Source organism: Xiphophorus couchianus, chromosome 1 (assembly GCF_001444195.1).
Source record: "Xiphophorus couchianus chromosome 1, X_couchianus-1.0, whole genome shotgun sequence".
Classification (NCBI taxonomy): Eukaryota; Metazoa; Chordata; class Actinopteri; order Cyprinodontiformes; family Poeciliidae; genus Xiphophorus; species Xiphophorus couchianus.
Window position 1 is genome coordinate 14,656,637 of NC_040228.1, and position 24,381 is coordinate 14,681,017.

A 24,381-nucleotide genomic window follows, 5' to 3' on the forward strand; every position below is an offset into this window, starting at 1 on the left:
GTACTTGTGGATTCACAATACGCCATTCTAACCCACACTCTTGCCATTAAGGCTATGCAAAGACATTTATGCCCCAGTGTCAGTTTAAGCTTAGGATCAATGACGAAGGTTTGAAAATTGTTTTCAATTGAGCTCTTTTCCTTTATCAAAACAGAAGGAAGTTTTGGACATTTTAACAGAAACTGTGAAAATATTAGAACACAGACAGAAATGTTCAATTACATATTTTGGGGACATCAATTAAATTTCAGCTTCAGACTACTGTACTTTACCTGATACCTAGGATAATTGTAATAACACAATTCTTTTTATGTTTAGACCACACACTTCGTATTTTCTTAGAATTGTATTTGAAATACCAATGCAAAGTGACTGAAGTGGAGGGAAAAGAGAATGTGGTTTTAATGTTTTATTTCCCCAAGTAAAAAAATGAAAAATGTTGCAGGCATTTGCACTGAATCCCTTTTAATCTGATATCCATAAATTTAATATAAAACTTACCAGACTTTAGGAATAGAGGCCATATGTGTGCAATTGAATCTAAAATATAAATCCAGCTGTGTTGTCAAGGCCTCTGAGCTTTTCTAAAGCACTAGTGGCCAAACAGCATCAAAAAGACCAAACAGGTCACAGACAAAGTTGTGAAACGGTATAAAGCAGAATTAAGTTTAGAACAGATATTTGGACATCTCTCAGAGCACTGATCAAATGTACCAAGTCTAGCTGTCCAACTGAAATTTCCAAAACCATGTCTTGTTGACATAACAATTATACACTACATTGTGTTGGTATATTACAATAAATCTTATCCAGTCATCTTTGTGGTTGGAATTTTACAAAACATGAAAAAGCCTATATTTTTGCAAGGTCATGTAACTTTCTAAGTGCCAAATGAGCTAAGATTGACTGTAGGGACCTTTTATCATTATTGTACCTTTTATCATTATTCTGATTTGTTTGTTTCTTTATTGGGGCAATAATAAACTATGTATCATAATCTTACAGTTCCCCAAAGCTAAAATTATTGTTGGGATTGTTACTTTGTTACTTTTTGTATTTTTGTTCCTCACAACAATAAAGTTGCACTACTTTTTGTAAGTCCGTGGTATCTTGAAGTGGATTATTCATTAATGAGTATGTTGTTCCTTGTTGATTTTTTGGGTTTCTTTTTTAAGAGCAGTATTTGTAAATACATTTGATCATCCCTCATTATCATCCCAATAAATCTAACTTAACACCCCACATACATAACATAACACCCCATCCCCAGTGGAATTTTTGTAAAGATCAGGGATAAACATCTTTTTACATTTTTTGTTTTATTTGTTAAAAATAAATAATCTCAACTGAAGCTGATAATGATTGCTCAAATCTGCTAATAAATTCTTGAAAAAAATTACATTTTAAATTAATCGATCCAGGTTGTTATTTTCGACCTCTAAAAAGTTTGTAACTGTGTAGTTAAATAAATCAATTCACATTTTCAATAGGAATCAGTAGTCATTATTTAATCTTATTAATTATACAAATAAGTCTAAATAATACAAAATACTAAAGTCAATTAAATTAATCACATATCATCATTTTGTTACCGTGGTAACGGTTTATTTAGTTTAGTTTTTCTGCCAAAATCAAAATCGTTGTAGTGTTCACAACTTTATTGTCCCACCATCCGCGGACAACTACGAACAACGGTTTGACGTTATCCGCTTTGAAATGGCGTTGAGGCAGTTAAAGGCGCTTTAATTTTTTTTATTATTTTTAACCTTTTGGGCACTTCAGCTTCTAAATTCTTTGTCTAGTGCTAACTTCCGAACCTTACCTATATTTTTGCGCTTTGCACAGTTGTTAAACAAAAATGTATCGCAGAAAAGTGTGAATAATTGACGTCGCATGATAAGGCCGCAGCCAGCTCCGGAGTTGCGTAGAGATTACGGCCGCTTTCCAGTGCGTGGCCCTGCCGCAGACCTGCTAGTTGGTGAGTCGCCAGCGCTTAGAGGTAGCTTAGCCAGTGGACGAGGCTTGAAAAGAGCAAGCTCGATAGTCGTATTAGCTTTAACGTGTGTTTTGCAATTAACAGTTAAAATAAAACAAACTGATTTTTTATGTGTAGACTTTTATAAATATTTCTGCTAAACCGTTTTCTGATTGGACTAGCGTTAGCATATTCGCTTCTCAAGTCATTGCACTGGACTGTGTTTACAAACAGTTAGCTACCCATACTGCCACCAAGTTTTTTTTTTGTTTTTTTTTTTGCGGTATAGTGTCTTACCAGAAGCAAAGTGATTCATGTTAAATTCAGGAAGCAACATAAGTGGCAGCGATTCTATTCGTTGTAATTACATTTTAAAGTAGTTTTATACTGTAACATATCCGCAACTTATTGCTATTCGATTGTGAAAAAAGGAAAACATGAGTAGTTGTTAAGCTAGCTAAACCATTGCACATTATTTCCTAACTGGAATGACTATTTTACCCTTCTCAGAAACCAGCTTGCATAATTCTGTAGTTTTGCACATATTATGAGCGGCTACTGACAATTCTTTTTTTCTTGCTTATTTTTGTTTTAACAGCTTTTTAGGTCATTCCCAACTAAACATGACTGTCGGTAACAGAGGTCTGGAAATGAAGTGACACAGCTAGAGTTCTTTCCCGTCGCAACCATCATTTTATCAAATAGCTTCTACTGTTTGCATAATATACATATTTTTTTATTAAAAAGCATTTTGCAAACACAGACTTGATATGGCGTCAGTGCCAGTGTATTGCTTATGTCGCCTGCCCTATGATGTGACGCGCTTCATGATTGAATGCGACATCTGTCAAGACTGGTTTCATGGAAGGTAAGGGTTTTTTGTTGGTGATGTTAATCCACAAGTTTTAATATTCAAAATGTGTTGTTTCATGATGCGTTTTCTACATTGAGTCGTGTCTAAAAGAAGAATAATTGAACTCAGTTAATTTAGCCATTCGACTTTGTTTCTGTTCTTGTTTCCTGTCCAGCTGTGTTGGTGTGGAAGAGGACAAGGCAGCTGAGATTGACCAGTATCACTGCCCTAATTGTCAGGTCACCCATGGACCTTCTGTCAGTAAGTTTCTTTCATTCTTTTGTTGGAGGTAATTGTAAAAAACAAATATATATATGTATATATACTGTATATAACTGGAGCAGGAAACGTGCCTAGAAAAGAACTGGACTGCATGTGTATTCATCTAACTTGCTATCAAGTTGCCACAATTTTACGTGTCAATTTTTCAATTGACATTTGATATACCTGTATGGGTATCTAGGCGTACCATACAGTGAGTGGTTGACAGGTGCAGAAACGCAGCAAACAGCTAATCGAGATGCAAACACATGTATGGTGCACACTCCAAAACTCACAAACGCCCCAAAAATAAAATAAAGGCTGTCGAAAAATGCTGCAATCGCAGAAAATGGAAGCAAAAACATACAGGCAATAAAACAAATGCAAACCAAAAATTCTTCAGTCATAGGAAAGAATCAAAAGGTGAAATGTCGCAAATACAACTGCAAATTTGTTTCACTAAATATAATTGTTCCAAGCCACTGTGGGGAGTCTGGAGTAAGCAATATTACCTATGGAAATATGTTGCTGTTAATAATATCGTAAAAGACATGAACTGTAATGCACCTTTTCTTCCTTTCTCCAACTTTCTTGTGGACATCCCATCAAATCATGTCATCCTGTATTTAGAGATTATCATATCAGCCCATTCCTTATGTTAAACACACATCTCTGAGATTCAGTTAATATTATTTGACGTTGTACACTGAATAATCATTGTTGCTACTTTATTTTTTTAGTGCGCAAACGGCGTGGTGGCAATAAGCAAACAGATGGAAATACAGGCGTAGCAAGAGATCCCAGTAAGCCTGTAAAGACGGGGAGCCCACAGTTTGTCAGGGAGCTTCGTAGCAGAACGTTCCCAAAGTAAGATCTCTGTCTGGTATTTATTTATTTATTCATTTATTTATTTATTCATTTACGCCTTTACTTATGAAGTATCATTGTGAAGTGAACTGTTGAAATATTCAGTTTTCCTGTACTTCACTGTGTTTGCAGTGCTGATGAAATCTTGCTGAAACCATCTGGGGCTCAGCTGACGGTTGACTTTCTGGAAGAGCATTCTTTCAGCGTCCCAGTCATGGTGTTGAGGCGAGATGGCCTAGGCATGACCCTTCCTCCGTCCTCGTTCAGTGTCTCGGACGTGGAGCACTACATTGGTACATTTTTGCTAAATTTAGGCACAGCACTACATTCTTAAACCTCTTCAGATTTTTTACATACAAAACTCACCCATCTGCTCTTTTCTTTTTGCTTCAAATGAGTCAGACATTGTTGTAATATTGAGTATGCAATCATGATGGAGGTTCAAGGAGTATGATGAAAATGCAGTTTTTACCAGTTAACATATTTTTGAAATATTTTTAAAAGCAGTCAGTAATGGTCAGAACAGTAGTTGGTCAGAGAAATCATGTTTTTGTTCTTCTGTAATGTTGCCTTCAGTTATTTGTTCTAAATGCTCTAAAATCTGTTAAATTGAAGGTGCAGATAAAGAGATCGATGTTATTGATGTGTCTCGTCAATGCGACTTGAAGATGCGACTGGGAGACTTTGTTGAATACTACAACAGCACCAATAGGGACAAAGTACTCAATGTGATCAGCCTGGAGTTCTCTGAAACTAGGTACCAGCAAGAAATGGCAAATTAGAATACCTGGTTTTATTAGCTATCCTTTAATTGATATGTTTGGAAATTAATATAGGCTCTCAAATTTGGTGGAGACTCCCAAGATTGTGAGAAAACTTTCATGGGTGGAGAACCTCTGGCCTGAAGAGTCTGTTTTTGAACGGCCAAATGTGCAGAAGTACTGCCTGATGGGAGTAAAGGACAGCTACACAGACTTTCACATTGACTTTGGTGGCACTTCAGTATGGTACCATGTCCTGAGGGTGAGATGACATTTTTTTATGTGTTTTGGGAAGTTTAGTCTCTTTTTGTGTGACATGTTTATAATGAAACAAACATTCTTTCCATTTTCACTCAGGGTGAGAAAATCTTCTACCTAATTTCTCCCACCCCAGCCAACCTTGCACTTTTTGAGCGCTGGAGTTCCTCATCCAACCAGAATGAGATGTTCTTTGGGGATCAGGTTGACATGTGTTACAAGTGTTCTGTCAAGCAAGGAAACACACTGTTCATACCTACAGGTATTAATGGATGCTTGTTTTTGTTACGTATCAGAAAAGGGATTTTGCATTGCAGGCAAATATTCTATATTTAATGTGACTTATGTCTGCTGAGAACCACTTCTGTACTTAACTGTGTCAGTATCCTATATCCTGTATACAGTATCCTGTATATAGCTAAAATGATAAGCAGCCAATTTATAAACCTACGTGACTTAATGTGGGCTAAGTTTAGATCAGTAAACATTAATAGCATCTATTTTGCAGGATGGATTCATGCTGTGCTGACTCCTGTGGACTGCTTGGCCTTTGGTGGAAACTTTTTGCACAGTCTCAACATTGACATGCAGCTTCGGTCAGTTTTCCAATAACTATTCAGTACTGTATATTAATTTTTGATTAAAGTATTTTGTATAGACCTGTCACAATGATAAATTTGCTGGACAATAAATTGTCCCAGACGTTTTTACAATAAATGATAATATTGTTTTGAGTCCATTTCCAAGTAATATAATTGCATAAATATGCAAGGACACATTCATTCTCAATTATCAATCCTAATGAACATTTAGAACTGGAAAACATTTTAAAAATCCAAAATAAATAAAGAGAAACAACAAATAAAACTATCATAATTATAAAGACTGTGTAGCAAAATTTTCCTTCAATAAAAGGACTGGTTGAGACTAAGTCACCAGACTGAAGCATTCTGTCATCCAGATTTTGATAGAAAAAAGTAAAATAAAAAATTATGCAAATGGAAATTACTGAGTTTGTTTTAATTTACACTGATTTATTGCTTATTGCAACAGCCCTAATTTTGAGTTTTAAAACAATGATGATTATGACTTTCTAACTATTAAAAGTTAAATAAATTAATTAGTGAGTATTTTTCTACACTGTATCAACCAAGACAATTGGGACTTTTGTTTTGGAACTTATGTCTCAGATAAAAAGTTATATTTTTTAGAACTTTCTTTAATTCAGTCTGACCAAGACCTACAAACCTGGCACAGTTCTGTCAGGAGGAGTGAGCCAAAAAGTTTGTGGAAGGAGATTCAAAACATTTAACTCAAGCTCTACAGCTTAAAATGGCATTCTGCTGAATTCTAAGAAAATTAATTTAAATGTCAGACTTGAAAGTGCAAAAAGCTTGAGTATTACTGACTTTTAGTGAACATAAGTAATTTTAGTAATTCTAACTGACCTTAACCAGGAATAGTTTTAGCTGCCTTTTTATGCCAGAAAATACTTTTATTGTTAAGTTATTTGTGTGGAAATCTGGATTTAACTGTTTTTCAGTTGGTAGCAACAACACAATAATTACTGAACTTTAATTTCTGAAGCTTCGCAGACATCAACATGTACAAGACAGGCTAAATAAATTGCTGTATTAGTTGGATTTAAGCTTCAGAGTTTGTTTAACAACCTGAACCTGTTGGTGCCTACTTGAGACAGTACCTGATTCAGTGTTTAGGAGTTTTAAATGGAAAGAAGGTCGAATGAGGAAGTTGTCCTGTTTTTTTTCCCCCCTGCTGGACTCTAGTTGCAAGCAACAGTTTAATTATCAACCAAGTCAAGCCTACAGCTTCAGCCAACTTCACAGCAAACTGAATTTTATCTTTTTTGCTGTGCCAGTACATAAGACATGTTGGAAACATTTAAACAAGACCAGCTAATTATCTACACAGAGATAATTGTCAGATCAGATGAAGTGAAATCATCTGATCAAACCACTGATGTCCAACTTATGCTTTCGGTCATTTTAGGGCATACGAAATAGAGAAGAGACTGAGCACAGCCGACTTGTTCAAATTCCCCAACTTTGAGACTGTGTGTTGGTATGTTGGGAAGCACCTTCTTGACATCTTTAGAGGTGAGAAGTTTCAATATGTATTTAGTCACTTTAATTTTTTTTTATTTCAATTTCTCTAGTGGTGTAACTTTTTCTGTCTTCCAACAGGATTGCGAGAAAATCGCAGACACCCTGCCAGCTATCTTGTTCATGGAGCTAAGGCCCTGAACAATGCTTTCCGCACCTGGACTCGCAAAGAGGTAGAATTATACTCATAGTTTTTGGTTAGATTCCTAAAGTTAGAAGATAAGAATATCAATAGTAATACCAATGTTCGTTTAATGTCTTTAAGTAAGTATAGACCTAAATCAGTATGAAACTTTCTTTAAACTTATTCATTTATCTTGTTTAGTGTACAAATGAGAAGTTTGGGTTTTCTTGTGTTTAGTTCTGAAAGTCATTAGTTCAAACTTTTTTGTAGAGGCTTGTTCATATTTTATCTTTAAATTGAAGTGAAATCATCTGATCAAATATTGTATAAGATTACTGATGATGATATTCTGCACTCAGGCCTTAGCTGAGCATGAAATGGAGATACCAGAAACCATCAACACTCAGACATTGATAAAAGACCTTGCAAAGGAGATCCGTCTGGTTGAGGTAATTTTTTTTAAATTCCATATTTGTATTTGAAAATATTATTCACATACCTTTTTATGTTTAGTGATAAACTGACCTTTATTTCATCAGGATATATTTCAGCAAAACATTGGTCGCACAGGACCTCAGTTTCCTGGTGCTCCACTCTCCAAAACCCCGCTGAGTGCCGCCCAGAACTCCGGACGCCCCCCTGGAAAAAAGAAAGGGCCCAAGCCTAAGGAGGTTCTGGGAGTGTTTGGGCCCACAGGAACCAAAAAGAAAAGTCAGAAAGGGCTCCTTAAGGCAGAAGCAGGAGAGCTCGAGCTCATTGAGATCCATGCCAAACATACCCTAAAGAAATTTCAACCTGGCAAATCCAAGCACAAGAACAAGGTGTGTACTTTTTCTCCTATTTGTTGTAGCTCTTATGTTAACATTTCTAAAGGTTTTCCTGTTGTTTCTGATTTCTTTTTGTCGCAGCTGGAGCTGCCATTGGAGGAGTTTGAAGGGAAGGTGAATAAAAACAAACTTAAACTTGTCTTGACAAATGGCAAAATCCAAGGGTGAGCGTTAATACTTTCCTTTAAGTGTTAAAGATTTTGTACCTTGAATTAAATTTTTTTTAATGCCTGTTATTTCTTGAATTACTTAGTAAGAAAGATGGCAGCAGTAATGGTGCAGGAAGTGCTGCGAGCTACAAACACCTAGCCACAGAGGGCTCCAGTCTTTCTGACCTGGAGTCTGAGGATGAGTTGCAGATTGATGAGACTCCTCCTCCTCGACGCAAGCCTGCTGGACCAAACAAGAAAAAGAAACTAAGTGGCAAGTATTTGCTTGAAAACAAACCAAACAATTCAGTTTTGTGGTTTCAAAGAAATATAGACTAACAGAGCAGAAACATCCATTCAGGTTTACCAAGGAAACTGCCCAGAGCCAAACCTTGTTCTGACCCTAATCGCATCAGGGAGCCAGGAGAGGTAGACTTTGACATCGAGGTGAGATTTTTAGGGGATTTTTAATTTTTTTTTTTTTTTACGGATGCACCCATTGTGATGGACCAAACAGAAATTTTTATATCATAACGTTGAGTTAAAAAAAAATCACACTATCACAGCAATTACACAAACATGACGCCAAATATGTACAAAGTTGTGCAGAAAATCAACAGTTATTCCTTCTGTTAATGACGTAATATCCCATTATTGTAACTGACTAATACAGTTACAATAATGCTATCTATAATATTTGATTCTTCATGCTTTTGCAATGGGAAATATTTTCATACAGCTGAATTTTATTTTGATGTTAGCTAAATAAAAGCATACATTTTTCCTGTCAGTAATGCACATCGAGATCTGGAGAGAGATGGAGCTCTTACTTTTATGCTTCATACATTCGGAAAAAAACTGGTTGAATTTCTCCAGCATCTCATTAAAAAGATAGAAGACGCATAGATTTTTATTCCCATCTTTTTAATTTTCTTTTTTTTTTTTTTTTTTTGCTTTACATCTGTTTAGATTTTATTATAGAAATAGTTTGGTTTAGAGTTGTTACATTTTGAAGAAAACCTAAAACAGATTCATTGTAATTAATTAATTGTAATTAATTAGCTGGTCTCAGTGGTTTATCATAAGTTTACTATTTTCTCCTCTTTGAGCTAAATTTTATTGCCTAATTGTTAGACAAAATAATGTATCTTTTCACCGATGTGATGGTTTGAATAGTGTGTTTTTAATTCAAAAATAATTTATTGATCTGAAAGGGAAGTTTAAATTTTAAAATAAATAAAATAATTTTTACCTAAATTTCTGCTTACACTGACAGTATTGCATTTCACTGTTAAAGTGTTTTTTTTATTTTTTTTTATTAATGGCAGTTTTCTCATTGCGTGTTTTCATTCAGGAGGACTACACAACCGATGAAGAGACGCTGGCAGCTCACGGGGTGAAAGGTGGTGCAGGGGGCATCCTTGACTTGTTGAAGGCCAGCAAGCAGGTGGCAGGATTAGACTCTGCAGCTCTCAGGTTTGTTGACTTGATCTTTGATTGGTTTATTAAAAATGGTGTCATGGACATTTTCAGCTAGAATCTGGATAACCTTTTTTTTATTTTTAGACAGCTTTAGAATTCTTTTTACAGTCTAAAAATTTGTAAGGTTGTCTTTGTGAAAGAGTAACATTTTTGCTAAGAAAAGCAAGTGAAATTTTATTTTATACTTTTTTGATCATAGTTCAGAAATTACTTAGAATTTCTCCTGTCTCCTATACATTAAGTACACCAGGTGTACATAATGTTCGGGAGGTGGGTTTTTTATATTGTACTTTAGGAAATATAAGTATCAGATGAATAGTTATTAGAATATTGCTTATTAAAAAGATTTATAATACAAATATGCAACATTATCAGATAATATTATACTTTAGTATACTTTGTTTTTAATTATGGAGCTCTACTTGTTATTGAGGATGTTTTTTTCTGCTTTCTGTTTAGCGAGGAAGCACCAGCCTCGCCCAGCACCCGGGACGCCATCCAGGGCATGCTCTCCATGGCCAACCCTCCTTCCTCGTCCTCCTCTTCTTCCTCTTCCTCTCCCTTATCAATCTCTGGAGGCTTGACGGAGGGATTAGCAGCCGTCAAGGAAAAGGGCGGGAGAACTGTGTGGGTGACAGGGGGGATCAAGAAGACTGCAAATCCTGAGAAAAAAGCAGTGATTCAGCGGCCTGGTAAAAGGACAGTCAAAAGGCCGGCCCGTCACATCAGTGACGAAGACAGTCCAGATGAGCAAGAAACCCTGGGAACTTGTTTTAAGGATTCAGATTATGGTGAGCACCATAATGCGTTGTCTCTGCTGCTCATTTATACTCTGATCAAAGCATGAAAGTGTTCTGCATTTAGTCAAAGTTAAGACATGTTAATTCTCTTTAAGTTTACCCTTCTTTGGAGTCTGACGAGGAAGATCATATTAACAAGACGAAGATGAAAAGGAAAAAAAACTGGGATGACACACCCTGGAGCCCTAAAGGTATCTCCTTTTAAAATGGCCGGGATGCCAGTCAGATTTTTTCCTGAGCTAGAAAATGTCTGATGAGTTGCTTTCACTTACAGCAAGGGTGATGCCCACACTTCCTAAACAAGAACGACCAGCCAGGGAAGGGGCTAGAGTCGCTTCTGTAGAAACTGGGCTTGCAGCAGCTGCTGCCAAGTTGGCACAACAAGTGAGTTGTTAAAGAAAGATGTCACGTTCACAAATATGCCATATTGGACAGTATTGACAAGATAAAGAGTCGTGTTTCCTTCTGGTTGTGATTCAGGAGCAGCAGAAACCTGCTAAAAGGAAGTACACTAAAAAGCAGCGTCCTCCTGCTCCTGTTGCCAGTCCTCCCCCAGCGCAGGCTGAGCCCACCCCCGCCTCCCCAACACCTGCTCCAGAGTCAGCAGCAGATGCCAGCCCAGACAGGAGGATGGATTATTTCTCTGCCAGTCTGTTAGACCATGAATACACAGCAGGGCCAGGACCTTTTGGCCCTGGGGGCCCGAGGGGCAGTGGGGCCATGGCCCCCGGTGTGTTCCTCTCTTCGCGACGACCTTCCATGTCACCTCAGAACAGCAGCTCCCATGCTGGTTTATCTCCTGCAGGGTTAGCCAGTCAAGGAATAACAGGGATCGGTCAAGGTAGGCACAAATATGACCACATTTACTGCAATGTTTTCACTTCTTATATCTTAGCTTTATTTATATATTTATTTGTTTATTCTTCTTTTTGCGTTTCTGCAGGTAAACGACCAAAGAAAGGTCTTGCAACTGCAAAACAGAGACTTGGAAAAATCCTAAAGATTCACCGCAACGGAAAACTTCTCTTGTGAGAGATGCTTGTTGTTTGTGGCTGATGACATTAAGAAAGAAGATGAGACCGCTGAAGTTGGTCTGAAGAAACTCGAGATAGTTATCTATATTTTGTACTCTTAACTGTTTCCACTTCTTATCAACTGTCGTCATATCTTGCCCATCACCAATTTTCTGCCTGACTCCACTTACCTATATCTGCGTCAAGGTATTTCCAGAGGCACGTCTGATTTGAAGTGAAATCACTGTAATTTGCTGGAAGCACTCTTTATGTGGTAGATTATTTTTATGGCCACATATTTGATACGGACAATAGGAATTTTTTTCTAATAATTTAAAGGCAAGTTTACACGGATTTTTCATAAATTTTCCAAAAGGAAGTTGTTTTCTTGTTGGTTATATTTACAAGTTGTATCTAGGCAAGATTTATAAAAGGGAAAGTTCATTCAAACGAGGACATTTAAACAGTTTGTGGTTTTAGAGTTGTATTTAGCTGTTCTATCTCAGTTTTATTTATAAGCAATTCCATTTTTTTTCACTCTGTAAAACATACAAAACCCTCTATTGAAACAGTCCCACAATGATGCATATTATAATTTCGAAGCTCTTAACATCATCTCAAAAGTTCTCGCCAACCCCCATTCTATGACAACTATCATTTAATTGTATTTATTCTTTTATTTATTAACCAAGGCAGAATTTCTTAACTTCTTAGCCTGTTTTTATGTAGCATGTTTTTGTCTTTTTTTTTTTTTTAATTCAGTATGATTATGTTAAATATCCTTAAAATGTGTAGAAAAAAACTTTTCACTGCTCTTTTAACTTTTTTTTATTTTAGATTTAAATTTGACAATGTAAATATTTGTATGATTTGTAATTTATATAGCTAAATTAAAAAAACAACAAAAAAAGAGAGTAGCTTCCTGCATGTTGCCGTAGTTTGCGCACCAAGTTTTGGCAGCTTTCTTTGGTCAGATGTAGAGATGTTTTCACAGAATGTACTTGTCATAAGATGTTGGAGGTGTAGATTTAAGAGTAAAAATATTGTGAAGGTTCAGGATATGAATTATATGTAAATATATGTTGTAATTTAAGTTCTTTTGTAGTTCAAAAACTTTCAAATTTTTCGTAACAACTTGTACATGATACATTGTTGGGGAAACATGATAGTTCTTTTTTATATTTGTATGCATTAACTGTCATTATGTTCATGTTGTCTTGTTAGTGTAATATTAGATCTGTGCTTAAAAAGATGCTCTTGATAAATTTCATCCATTTAGTTTTATATTGTATATATTTCCTCTGTGAGTGCTGTGTCTTTTATTTTTCATTGTTTTAATATGACCTGGACAAGATCAAAGTTCATTTTCACAATTTATTTCAGGCACATCTTTACTCAAAAAAAAGGAAAAGACAAAAGTTTGATTTTTTTTTTTTTTTGGTACATCAACAGTTTTTTGTTCACTATTCTTACACCTACTGGAAATTTCTGTTTTCCTGACATTTGAAAAAAAAAGGGATTTAGGTATTTTTCTGCTATACACAATGAATATTTTGTTGTAATAAACACATCTACTCATAAAACCATTGTTTCATGACAGTTCATTTTTATTATTTGTCCTGTTAAGATTGCTGCATATGTTAGCACTTTTTGCCACTTATCTACTAAAAGAGTTTGTGGTAAACAAAATAAAGAAGGTAGCAAAGAACTGCAGATTATTATTTGAGGCAGGTCCAAATAAATAATAAATTGAAAAGCAACTTTGTGCTTTAAAATGAAAAAGATATTTTGCCATTTTTTTATTTTGATGTTTAATAAATTCAATATCTGGTTTTAAAAAAAGGAAATATCCTAATACATAAACAAGAACATGCAAAAACATCAAAAGTTTAGATGAGATCAAGCATTTGAAAGTATAAAATTATTGCGTTGTGATCCCAATGCCATTAGCAGTACCATTGCACCTCACAGTGATGTCATGGGATGAATTTTCAAAATAGAAAATTAATTCCATTTTTTATTCCACACTCCTAGTGATTGTTGTGTTTTTATTTTGAATGTTAAAAAGAAATGTTAGCTTCCACACATCTGTTTTACCACAAAAACTGAGTTTACTTAAAAGTGACCACTTTTTTGCTTTTTTTGTTGCTGTTTTTCATTAAGTGTTTTTGACAATATATCTACCCAAACACTACAGGATTTATTGACACAAATTACACTTTATATTCTCGGCTAAGCACCTTTTACCTCTTACCTGTCTGTGTCTAGAAGTCAGATGACGAGTCAGCTGGAGAGATTCAAGGAGCCTTGAATGCTCGGATATATTTTGACTGGCTCATAAGTCCTGAAGGGCTGTATGGGATTCTGTAGCACCTCATGGACCCCTCCATGGAAACATCATGTCATGTTTTGACACACAGAGGGCTCACCCATCAGTCCTGAACAATTATAGACCTGTTGCCTTGGCATCCCGCATCATCAACGTCGTCTCCTGTTGGCCCACCTGCCTAAGCATAAGCACATATCAGGACCAGCTGCAATTGTTGTGGAGCTGAAGATCCCATCTTCACCTTCTTCAACAAACCTAGTATCATTCATTCATTTCTTCAGTGGATTTAACACAATTCAACTTTTTTTGCTTTGTCAGAAACTCCACACGAAAGGTGAATGTCACCTAACTCAGTAGTTACCGGACTAGATGATCACAGTTACTAAAGGTTTGTGTTTCTAACCAGATGGTCAGCAGCACAGTGAACTATACTCTCACCATTGTTTATCACTCTGCAGACCTCAGACGTCCAGTGCAAGACAGAATCATATCATCTGACTTAGATGACTTAGATGACTTAGATGACTCTGCAGCTACAGAAAAAGAAATGGCAAACATTACTCCCATCATGGAAGAAATAGGCTTTGGGTGAACATGAACACCTCTGAGTTCACCTGGACAACAGGCTGGACTAAAGACAAAACAGGGAAATTGTGTACCAGAAGGAACAGTGCAAACTGTGCTTTTTGAGGAAGCTCAGGTTCCTCAAAATGTTGCAGATATTCTATAAGACTGTTGTTGACGGTACTACCTCTTCTGCTGTTATCTGTCGAGGTTGCGGCATTGAAGCTTAAAAAAGCTGAACAAATTGATAAAGAATGATGGCTCTGCTTTGGAGAGGATTTTGCACAATAGATTTTTCATTAAAGAAAGAATATAATGTCACTTAAGTGCATTCCTTTCACAAGATTACATTACAATAAGAGAGTTTCCTCTCTTGTTCCCTCTCTTATTGCAGATCAGAATTCTTCAGATCTGCTGTAATACAGATCAATGCAGGATATTCTTCCTCCCCATGGTCATATCTACAATAACTATGAAGAACTTTAATTTCCCTATGGAAATTTCCGATAAAGTATTTCTGAACACCTCTGGATTTAAATTGAATTCCTATAAAAGTGTCAGTGTTATTTTAGGAAGCTTAGCAAGCGCTCATTTTTGACTATGTTCTTTGTTTAGGGGATTTTTCCCTGTGCTTTCGGTTTTACAATATATTATGAGCCTGAGATTGGCAGTGATGGTAAATAAGTAACCTGCTTTTCTTCTTCCAAATGAAACGATTGTCTTATAACAACAATCGCAAAGGAGTGCCCTGGGTTTGGCAGGACCCGGAAGTTTTTTTCTCGGAGGGAGTTGGAGGCCAGGCTGGTTTTGTGAGACGGAGTGCGGCAAAACAAAACACATATCAGAGTTGGAAAAGGTGGATTTTGGCATAAACTGGTATGTGAATGGTTTGGTTGGAAATGGAGACAGGAAATGAGGAAGACATGGATTTTGAAGGGTGGACGCCAGTGGGGAGAGGAAGAGGGAGAGGACGGGGAAGGCATAAAACAGATGAAGGAAAGGAAATGGGTGATATTCAAGGAAATAAACGAGAACTGGAAGGAAGTAGTTCCGAAGAAGAAAGGATAGTTAGGAGGAAAGTTGTGAGGGAGGAATTTAAAATAATATTAAAACTTAAGAACGAAGAAGAACAGGATAACATCAGCCCCATTGTGGTGTCAAGAGAAATAAAAAAGAAAATTGGAGATGTTGAAATGGTAAAGATTTTGAGAGATGGAAACCTATTGGTAGTTTGTAAAAATGAAGAACAAAAAAATAAGGCTTTAAATGTGGATAATATATGTAAAAAAACTGTGTTGGAGAAAAAAATTGTGGGAGAAAATAAAAAAACTAGAGGAGTGATTTATGGGATCCCTCTAGATGAAGATCTTGATAAAATTAAGCGAAGTATTGTAGGAGCAAAAGCAAATAACTTGAAGAGATTGTCAAGAACAATAAATGGAGAAAGAGTAGGAAGTTTGTCAATCCTCATTGAATTTGAAGGGAAAGAATTGCCACAAAACGTCAAAATAGGTTATCTTAGTTTTCAGGTCAGACCTTATATCCCTCCACCACTTCGTTGTTTCAAGTGTCAAAGATATGGACACATAGCAGCAGCTTGTAAAGGGAAACAAAGATGTCCAAAATGTGGTGAAGATCACAAATTAGAAGAATGTAAAGAAGAAGCACAAGAAAAATGTTGTAACTGTGGAGGGCAACATAGAGTTACGTATGGAGGATGTGAGGTAAGGAAGAAGGCAAAAGAAATTATACAGATTAAAACAACTAAAAACATTAGTTATGTGGAAGCTGTTAAAAATGTGAAGGAGCAGACAACAAGAAAGAGTGAACAAATAGCGAGCCAAATCCCACAGCAAAACAAAGTACAATCAGAAGATAATATCACAGTATCAGTAGAAAAACTAATATTATTTGTAGCATATGTTATCAACTGCACTGACCAAGCCAAGCATAAAACTGAGAAAATTAAAATAATAGTGAGAGGAGCTGAAAAGTTTTTGGGGTTTAAAGAGGGATCATGGGAGAACATAAACAAAAAGCTGGAGGTAGATGGTAGATCAGGACCACCAGGTGAAAATAATTAATGCTAATATTACAATGGAATGCAAGAAGTTTAATTGCTAACGGACAGGAACTTAAAGGTTATGTTGATAGTCTTGAGGATAAACCAGAAATTATTTGTGTTCAGGAAACATGGTTAAAAACAACATTAGATTTTGTGATTAAAGGATATAATAGTGTTAGAAGAGACCGACAGGAGGAGAGAGGTGGAGGAGGATGTGGAATATTTATAAAACAAGGGATACAATATCAGGTATTAGGGAAAGGGAAAGAACTTGAATATATTGTAATTGAAATATGGGAACAAGAAGGCAAATTTAGGCTGCACAGTGGCGCAGTTGGTAGCACTGTTGCCTTGCAGCAAGAAGGTCCTGGGTTCGATTCCCGGCCAGGGTCTTTCTGCATGGAGTTTGCATGTTCTCCCTGTGCATGCGTGGGTTCTCTCCGGGTACTCCGGCTTCCTCCCACAGTCCAAAAACATGACTGTCAGGTCGATTGGTTTCTCTAAATTCTCCCTAGGTGTGAGTGTGTGTGTGCATGGTTGTTTGTCCTGTATGTCTCTGTGTTGCCCTGACAGACTGGCGACCTGTCCAGGGTGTACCCCGCCTCTCGCCCGGAACGTAGCTGGAGATAGGCACCAGCAACCCTCCCGACCCCATTAGGGACAAGGGTGAACAGAAAATGGATGGATGGATGGAAGGCAAATTTAAAATAATAAATTTTTATAATCCATGCAAAACATTATCAATTGAAATATTGGAGGAGTTAACCGAATATTTGGAAGGGAAAATAATTTGGTGTGGGGATTTTAATGCAAATAGTACATTGTGGGGTAAAAGTAATGATAGAAATGGACAGGTTATAGAAGAATTAATGGGAATGAAAAATCTTGTATGTATTAATGATGGGAGGGGAACAAGAATCAATGTAAGAACAGGGATGGAATCAGTTATTGATTTAACAATTGTTTCAGATGTTTTAGCTGGTATTTGTGAGTGGTTCATTGATAAAAATTCAACAATAGGTAGTGATCATTATCCCATTATAATAAGAGTAGGATTAAATTTAAATAAGAATATAAAGGTCAATAAAAAACTGAATTTTAATAAGGCAGACTGGATTAAATTTAGATACTTGAGTCAAATAAATTTAGAGAAAGTAGATATGACAATGGATATAAATGATATAAATTTATAAATTAGTAAAATAATTATGGAAGCAGCAGATAATTCTATAAAGAAAACAGGGTGTAGAAATGATAAGAAAATGGTGCCATGGTGGACAAATGAATGTAAAAAAGCAATAAAGTTAAGAAATAAAGCATTTAAAGTACTAAAAGGTAACCCAATTTATAAGAATTTAATTGATTATAAAAGAAAGCAAGCAATGGTAAGAAGAACTATTAAGAATGCTAAAAGAGAATATTGGAGGAATTTCTGTAGCACAATAGGGAAAGAAACCAAAATAGAAAAAATTTGGAAAATAATTAAAAGAATGAATGGCATAAGGAGAGAGTTTGAATATCCTATATTAAAAATGGATAATATAAATATAGTAAGAGATGAAGATAAAGTTGAAATATTGGCAAGAACATTTAGTAAAATTCATAGTTCAAATAATATTAGTGAAGAGGGAAGAAAAGGGAGAGAAAATACAAAACTTAAATATAAAGAGTTAGTAGAGAGTGTTGAAGAAACAAATAATCTGTTAAATGTTGAGTTTACAAAAGCTGAATTGAACTCTGCACTCAGGAAGACAAAAAATACAGCACCAGGTAAAGATCGGATTTATTATAGAATGATAAGACAACTTAGTGAAAAATCAAAAGACATAATATTGCAATTATATAATAAAATTTGGGAGGAGGGAAAACTACCATTGAACTGGAAGGAATCAATTATAGTACCAATAGCAAAACCAGGAAAAGATAATTCAAACCCAGAAAACTACAGACCAATAGCTTTAACATCCAATGTATGTAAAATAATGGAAAGAATGATTAACAATAGGATCGTATATTATTTAAATAGTAAAGGATATATATCAAAGTTTCAGAGTGGTTTTAGAAAAGGGAGGAGCACTAATGATCCAACGTTATGTCTAGAGCATGAAATTAGAAAAGCACAAGTAAATAAAGAAAGTGTAGTGGCAGTATTTTTTGACATAGAAAAAGCATACGATATGATGTGGGTTGAGGGATTATTAATTAAATTATATATGTTGGACATTAAAGGAAAATTATTTAAATGGATTAAAGACTTTTTAACAAATAGAAAAATACAAGTTAGAATTGGTGAAGTGATCTCAGGAAAATATAAAGTAGAAAATGGAACTCCGCAAGGAAGTATTATAAGTCCATTATTGTTCTTAATTATGATAAATGATGTATTTAAAGATATTGGAAAAGAAATTGGATGTTCACTTTTTGCAGATGATGGAGCTGTTTGGAAAAGAGGGAAAAATGTAGATTTCATTGTAAGAAAATTACAAAAGGTTATTATTGAAATAGAAAAATGGGCGTTGCACTGGGGATTTAAGTTTTCAGTTGAAAAAACAAAAGTAATGATATTTACTCAGAAAAAATTAAACAAGGAAATAAAATTGAAATTATATAATCAAGAATTAGAGCAAGTAAAGTGTATAAAATTTTTAGGAATATGGTTCGATGAAAAACTAAAATGGAATATTCATATTCAAAAAGTGGTAGATAAATGTAAAAAAATCTTAAATATTTTAAGATGCTTGGCTGGCAGTGACTGGGGAGCAGATAGAAAATCACTAAAACAGATTTACACTGGAATGATAAGATCTAACATAGACTTTGGTTGTATAGTTTATGGTTCAGCAGCTAAAACACATCTGGTCAAATTAGACATTATTCAACACCAGGCATTAAGATTATGTACTGGAGCATTTAAAACCACACCAACAGCAGCAATACAAGTAGAAATGGGAGAAATGCCATTAGATTTAAGAAGAACAAAACTAGAAATAAATTACTGGTTAAATGTACAAAGCAATAAATTTGATCATCCAACTAGGGAAATTTTAAGTCCATGTTGGGAAAAAGAAAAGAAAGAAATGAGGAGTTTTGGATGGACAATTGAAAATACAATAAAAGAATTTAAAATGAATAGTTTAGAAATAAGTCAAACACCAATATCAATAACACCACCATGGATTCTACCAGAAGCAACAGTAGATATGTCAATAATGGAAAAGAAACAAGATAAATCTTACATAGCAGATAGTTATTCAGTACAGATACATTTAAACAATTATTATCAATATATGCAAATTTATACAGATGCATCAAAAATAAATGGAAAAATAGGAGTAGCTTTTGTAGTACCAGAATTCAATTTAAAAATGGGAAAACGAATTACAGATGGATTATCAGTATACACAGGAGAAATGTTGGCAATATTATTAGCTTTACAATGGGTAGAAGAAATAAAACCATTAAAAACAGTGATATGTTCAGATTCTAGCTCTGCACTATTAAGTTTAAAGAACACTCAATCAGATAGTAGGATGGACATTTTATTAGAAATATTTCATACATTATTTAGGATACAAAATATGGGTTTAATAGTTATATTTGTGTGGGTTCCAGCACATATTGGGGTTGAAGGAAACGAGAGAGCAGATAAAATGGCTAAGAGGGCAATTCAAAATCCTATTGGTTTTACAGTTAAAACAAGTAAATCTGAGGCAAAGAGTATGGTTAAAGGAAAACTGATGGAAAGATGGCAAAAAAGGTGGGATGAAGAAAAAACAGGAAGATGGTTTTATAAAATTCAGAAAATAGTAGGAGAGAGAAGAAATGGAAGAAGAAATAGAAAGGAGGAAAGGGTGATAACAAGATTAAGATTTGGACATACAGGACTTAATTATACACTTTTTAAAATAAAAAAGCATGATAATGGCAAATGTGATTACTGTGGAAAATATGAAACAATAGAGCATATTATATTAGAATGTCATAAGTATGAAAGAGAAAGAAGATGCATGAGAAGAGAGTTTGAATGTATTAAGGAAAAGATTAATTTATTAGATATTTTGAGGAAGAATTTGGGGAGTAAACACATACAAATAATTATTAAATATTTAAAGACAACTAAATTGTTTCACAGAATTTGATTATAGTAGGTGTGTTTGTGAATATGTGCATGATCTAGAGAGGTATAGTATAAAGTTAAGTATAAAAATGGATGAATGTGTGTGTATATGTATATATATATATATATATATATATATATATATATATATATATGTGTATGATTTATTTATTTAGTTTATTCATTATTGTTATTTGTAGGAGTATATTTAAATTTATATAAATAGATAGTCCATCTCGAACCACACTCCATACCAGTAAGTGGCGGTAATGCTACTTAAAGTTTGTTGCCAACCGCCAAAAAACTCAAGAAGAAGAAGAAGAAGAAGAAGTGCCCTGGGTTAACGGCAGCAGCAGGTATTCTCGCGAGATCCAAACTGTCCTACCACATTCTAGTGCAAGATGGAGAAGTGGATGTAACACGCATTTCGAGGTAAGCAGAAAGCCTTATTCCATATAAGCATTGCCGACATGAATTTCTGCTCTCTCTAGTCACACCTGTTCCCCACTCTGTAGCAGCCATTGTTTCTGAATCGCCCGTCAATGAATCACACAGCAGAAACTAGCCTGTGCTAAGGAGTGGAGAATGCATCCTTTGCTATGCATACCGCCATGATCTGACGGATGGAGCATTGTGCGCAGCCCTTGGTGCTAGCCTGTTAGCTTCCCGAAGCTCTCAAACATACCCGTCGCTCACACCAACACTGACGTTTTCTGTGTATAGGTATGTGGGCAGGCTCGGAAAGTCAAAGCCCAGTCATAGATTATTTGGCATTAATTGTCGTTGGTAAGTGCAGTGTAATTGTTAAACGCTAAAATGTGTATCTGGTCCGGAACTTGACTTTTCGCTGTTTGCTAACGTTAGCCTTCAAGGCTGAATGAAGCCGGAGGAACGTCGCGTAACTAGCTATTAACTCTGCTAACATTAGCGCCTACAGCAGTTTAAACTGCGTAGGTGGCAACCCGAAAAGTCTGTTATGTAGTTTAATGTTAGTAAAACTAGCCAAAGAAACTTTGAATCGTTTCTATACTGCTAATACTCAATATATTCCTTTTAACTTTCTTGTTTTTCTTTCGTGCAGGATTTATTTGTCTTGAGTTTGTGTATGACGTCAGTTGCTAATAACTAATGATGCAAGGTGTTTTTCCACATTCACACTAAAATGATGAGCTCCAGTATCTCTGATTCGGTGTAGGTTTGGACTTGAGATTTGATAGAACAAGTGGCAGTAACAAAGTTGGAACAGCAAGACCTGTTGTAAACTAGATGAATAAATCTCAGATTAGTTACACCTGTTCACCTGCCTTGTCGCATCAGTCAATGACGTGACAGTGGTTCATGGAGGCATGTGACTGTAACAGGAGGAAATTGAGAAATTGATTAAAATATTGTTTGTAGTGGTTCTGAATGTGTCCCGCATGTGTTGGTGTTTGGTAAGCGAGGCTGTGCAATATATTTCTATATAGAAAAGGCTATTCTTATTTTATTTCTGCATAAACTAAGAATAACCAGATTTCTGGTCGGTTTGGGTTCACGTGAAAAAGAAATTGGATGAAAACTCATGTTGCAAATTCATGCCAAAATGAAACTCCCCTACCTCAAAATGTCAAATGTTGAAGCAAATCAGACACACCAGCTGGCCCTTAAGACCTACTAGCCAAGAATGGGTGATGTAACATGTCTGAATTTCTGTTTTACGTTTGCAGTTTGGCATCAGAACATGACTCCATCCTGCCAGTTTGGTATTTTACAACAGTGTTGTTTTTAAACATGTCAAATTCCTCTTTTGACTGATGTTCCCTTGATCTAACTGGTCTTACCTTACTGTAAAACCTCACTTGAGCTGCTAAAAGTAGACTACACGGATCCACAGTAATTGCAAGATGGTGCTGTGTAAATATTTCCCAAAAATCTGAGGAATGTTTCCAGCACCTTGTTGAATCTGTGCCAGAAAGAATTATGGCAGCTCAAATTAGAAGGGAGCCTTAAAGTAGCAATGCAAATTGCCTTAAAGTCTGCTGAGGCATATTTCAATTACTGACCGTTGAAATGACATAAGAACTTGAAAACCCATTGCATAGTCCTATACTCTATGTTCTTCCATAAAATTCACAGAATAAACTTTAATTTAGTTTGGCGAACATACTCTAGATGCTGGGCACCTCATTTTTTGTTGACGTATCAGTGGGAGTTTTGTTATCTAATTTACATACGTCTATTTTATTTCCAGACCGTGTAAAGGAAATCAAAAGCAAACAAATGGAAGAATGGTGATGCTGATGAACCAAAGCATTTTCTGGTATGTACCTTGAGCATCTTTTGTTCTCGTTTCCAACGCATTTCAGTCGATGCCCCACAAACATAAACCCATGTTATCTTTTTACCTCCTCTTATGCTTAATATCAACTAACTGTAGCCCATAAAGGAAAATAGAGATGTATATCTATGAGTTACAAGATTTATTTCAATTCATTTGAGGAAAAGTGTAGTCAACATCTCTGCAGTCCCCACACATCCTGGACACAGTTTGTACAGAGAGCTATTTGCAAAAACAGCTGCCACAGACAGCTTATTTTCCTACCTGATAAATAATCTGTCACTCTAACAGTCAATGTTCCCAGATCAATATAATGCACATTTGCACTAATGGAACCTTTTCTTCCACTTATTCTGTATATTCACATTTACAAAAAACAAAAGGTTAATTCATACATTATTTATTTTTAAAATGTCTTAAGTTAGAGCAAAGTGAAGCTAAGGTGAAATTCCTTATTTGTGTGTATAAACTTTGCAAATTGAGCTGATTCTGATTTATCTGTAAAGCACCAATTTCAGCACTTGTTGCTTAAGACACTACAGAAAAAAATCTAAACAGTCATACAGATGAAATTCAAGTTGTTTTATTGAGAAACATCTGAATTCTGTCACTGTATTTGTTTCGTTCTTGATATTTGAAATTGGAATGTGATATTTTATGAATTAAATGATTCAAATGTTTTTCTAAACACCCAGAAAGTTACTTTGGGTGTCTTTCTGGGAATCTACATACGACTTAACATAAAAAGAAACCATAGAAGTAGGAAAAGATATATTATGCAGACAAAAATGCCAAATAATGTCTTAGATTCAGGGTCATTATTGGCTGGATTGAGCTGCACCTTGCAAATTGTCTGTATTTAACCCACGTCCTCTTTGGTGTTATGATGGGAAAGTGAAGCTTTCCCAGACAAACTCAGTATGCTTTCCTATAGATGATACCTTGAAAACTTCTTAAGTCTAAGAGAAACTGATTTATTCAGTAAAATAATATACAAGTAAGATGTCATATCTTTGGTATTGCCCAGCATCAACATTCATATTGAGGAGAATATCTTTCTATCAGCTTCAGTCTCTTGCATTAAACTCCAGTGCTATTTTACATTTGGGCTGATGATTCAGTGGTATTTCCACTGCCATAATGTTAACTTTTAACTCAAATTTAGGCATGAGCTTGTACAAGATTCTCACAGTTTGATTACATTGAGTAAAAATATAGCTAAGTTAAAATATGTAGAAATTGGCATAGTTTTAAAACCTTTTGAACAAAAATATAATCTGCCTTCTTTCAAACAAGAGAGCAACAATTATCCCCACTGGACTTTCAGCATGGGAAAAATGTGGCAGTCTTATTTCAGTCAGCTGACCCAGTAGTGTGCAGCGACAGTGTGTGTGGGGAAGGGGATGTAATACTTTGTCATAAAGCTGGAGAAAACTATGGTCACATTGGCATCTTTTCTGCCATAGAAACAGTGATGAAAAATGTTAGCTCTTTTT

The 24,381-nt window shown here is 35.4% G+C and overlaps 2 protein-coding genes across 12 annotated transcripts in view; both read left to right on the forward strand.

Moving 5' to 3' along the window:
* Positions 1-1,673: 1,673 nt before the first annotated feature.
* On the forward strand, positions 1,674-13,080 carry phf8 (PHD finger protein 8). Its single transcript, XM_028019473.1, has 22 exons — positions 1,674-1,978; positions 2,574-2,843; positions 3,004-3,089; positions 3,830-3,956; positions 4,089-4,249; positions 4,572-4,713; positions 4,793-4,979; positions 5,075-5,237; positions 5,484-5,571; positions 6,986-7,092; positions 7,180-7,271; positions 7,582-7,671; positions 7,762-8,043; positions 8,131-8,213; positions 8,303-8,472; positions 8,560-8,645; positions 9,553-9,674; positions 10,140-10,471; positions 10,576-10,671; positions 10,755-10,864; positions 10,961-11,321; positions 11,424-13,080. The coding sequence occupies exons 2-22, from the start codon at positions 2,746-2,748 to the stop codon at positions 11,510-11,512; spliced, it is 3,072 nt and encodes a 1,023-aa protein (XP_027875274.1). The 5' UTR covers positions 1,674-1,978; positions 2,574-2,745; the 3' UTR covers positions 11,513-13,080.
* A 7,840-nt stretch (positions 13,081-20,920) lies between these two features.
* The window catches only part of huwe1 (HECT, UBA and WWE domain containing E3 ubiquitin protein ligase 1), a 41,375-nt gene continuing 37,914 nt past the window's right edge, over positions 20,921-24,381 (forward strand). For all 11 annotated transcript variants that reach the window (XM_028022078.1, XM_028022158.1, XM_028022150.1 and 8 more), the window contains exons 1-2: positions 20,921-21,000; positions 22,799-22,867. The gene's annotated coding sequence lies outside the window, so the exon portion shown is untranslated. The remainder of the gene's footprint in view (positions 21,001-22,798; positions 22,868-24,381) is intronic.

What these genes read in the sequence shown, in the direction of transcription:
- phf8 (XM_028019473.1), top strand. Translation starts at nt 2,746, where the DNA reads ATGGCGTCAGTGCCAGTGTATTGCTTATGTCGCCTGCCCTATGATGTG. An exon ending in TATGGTACCATGTCCTGAGG is followed by an intron (nt 4,980 to 5,074) that starts GTGAGATGACAT and finishes ATTTTCACTCAG; the next exon opens with GGTGAGAAAATCTTCTACCT. An exon ending in CCTTCTTGACATCTTTAGAG is followed by an intron (nt 7,093 to 7,179) that starts GTGAGAAGTTTC and finishes GTCTTCCAACAG; the next exon opens with GATTGCGAGAAAATCGCAGA.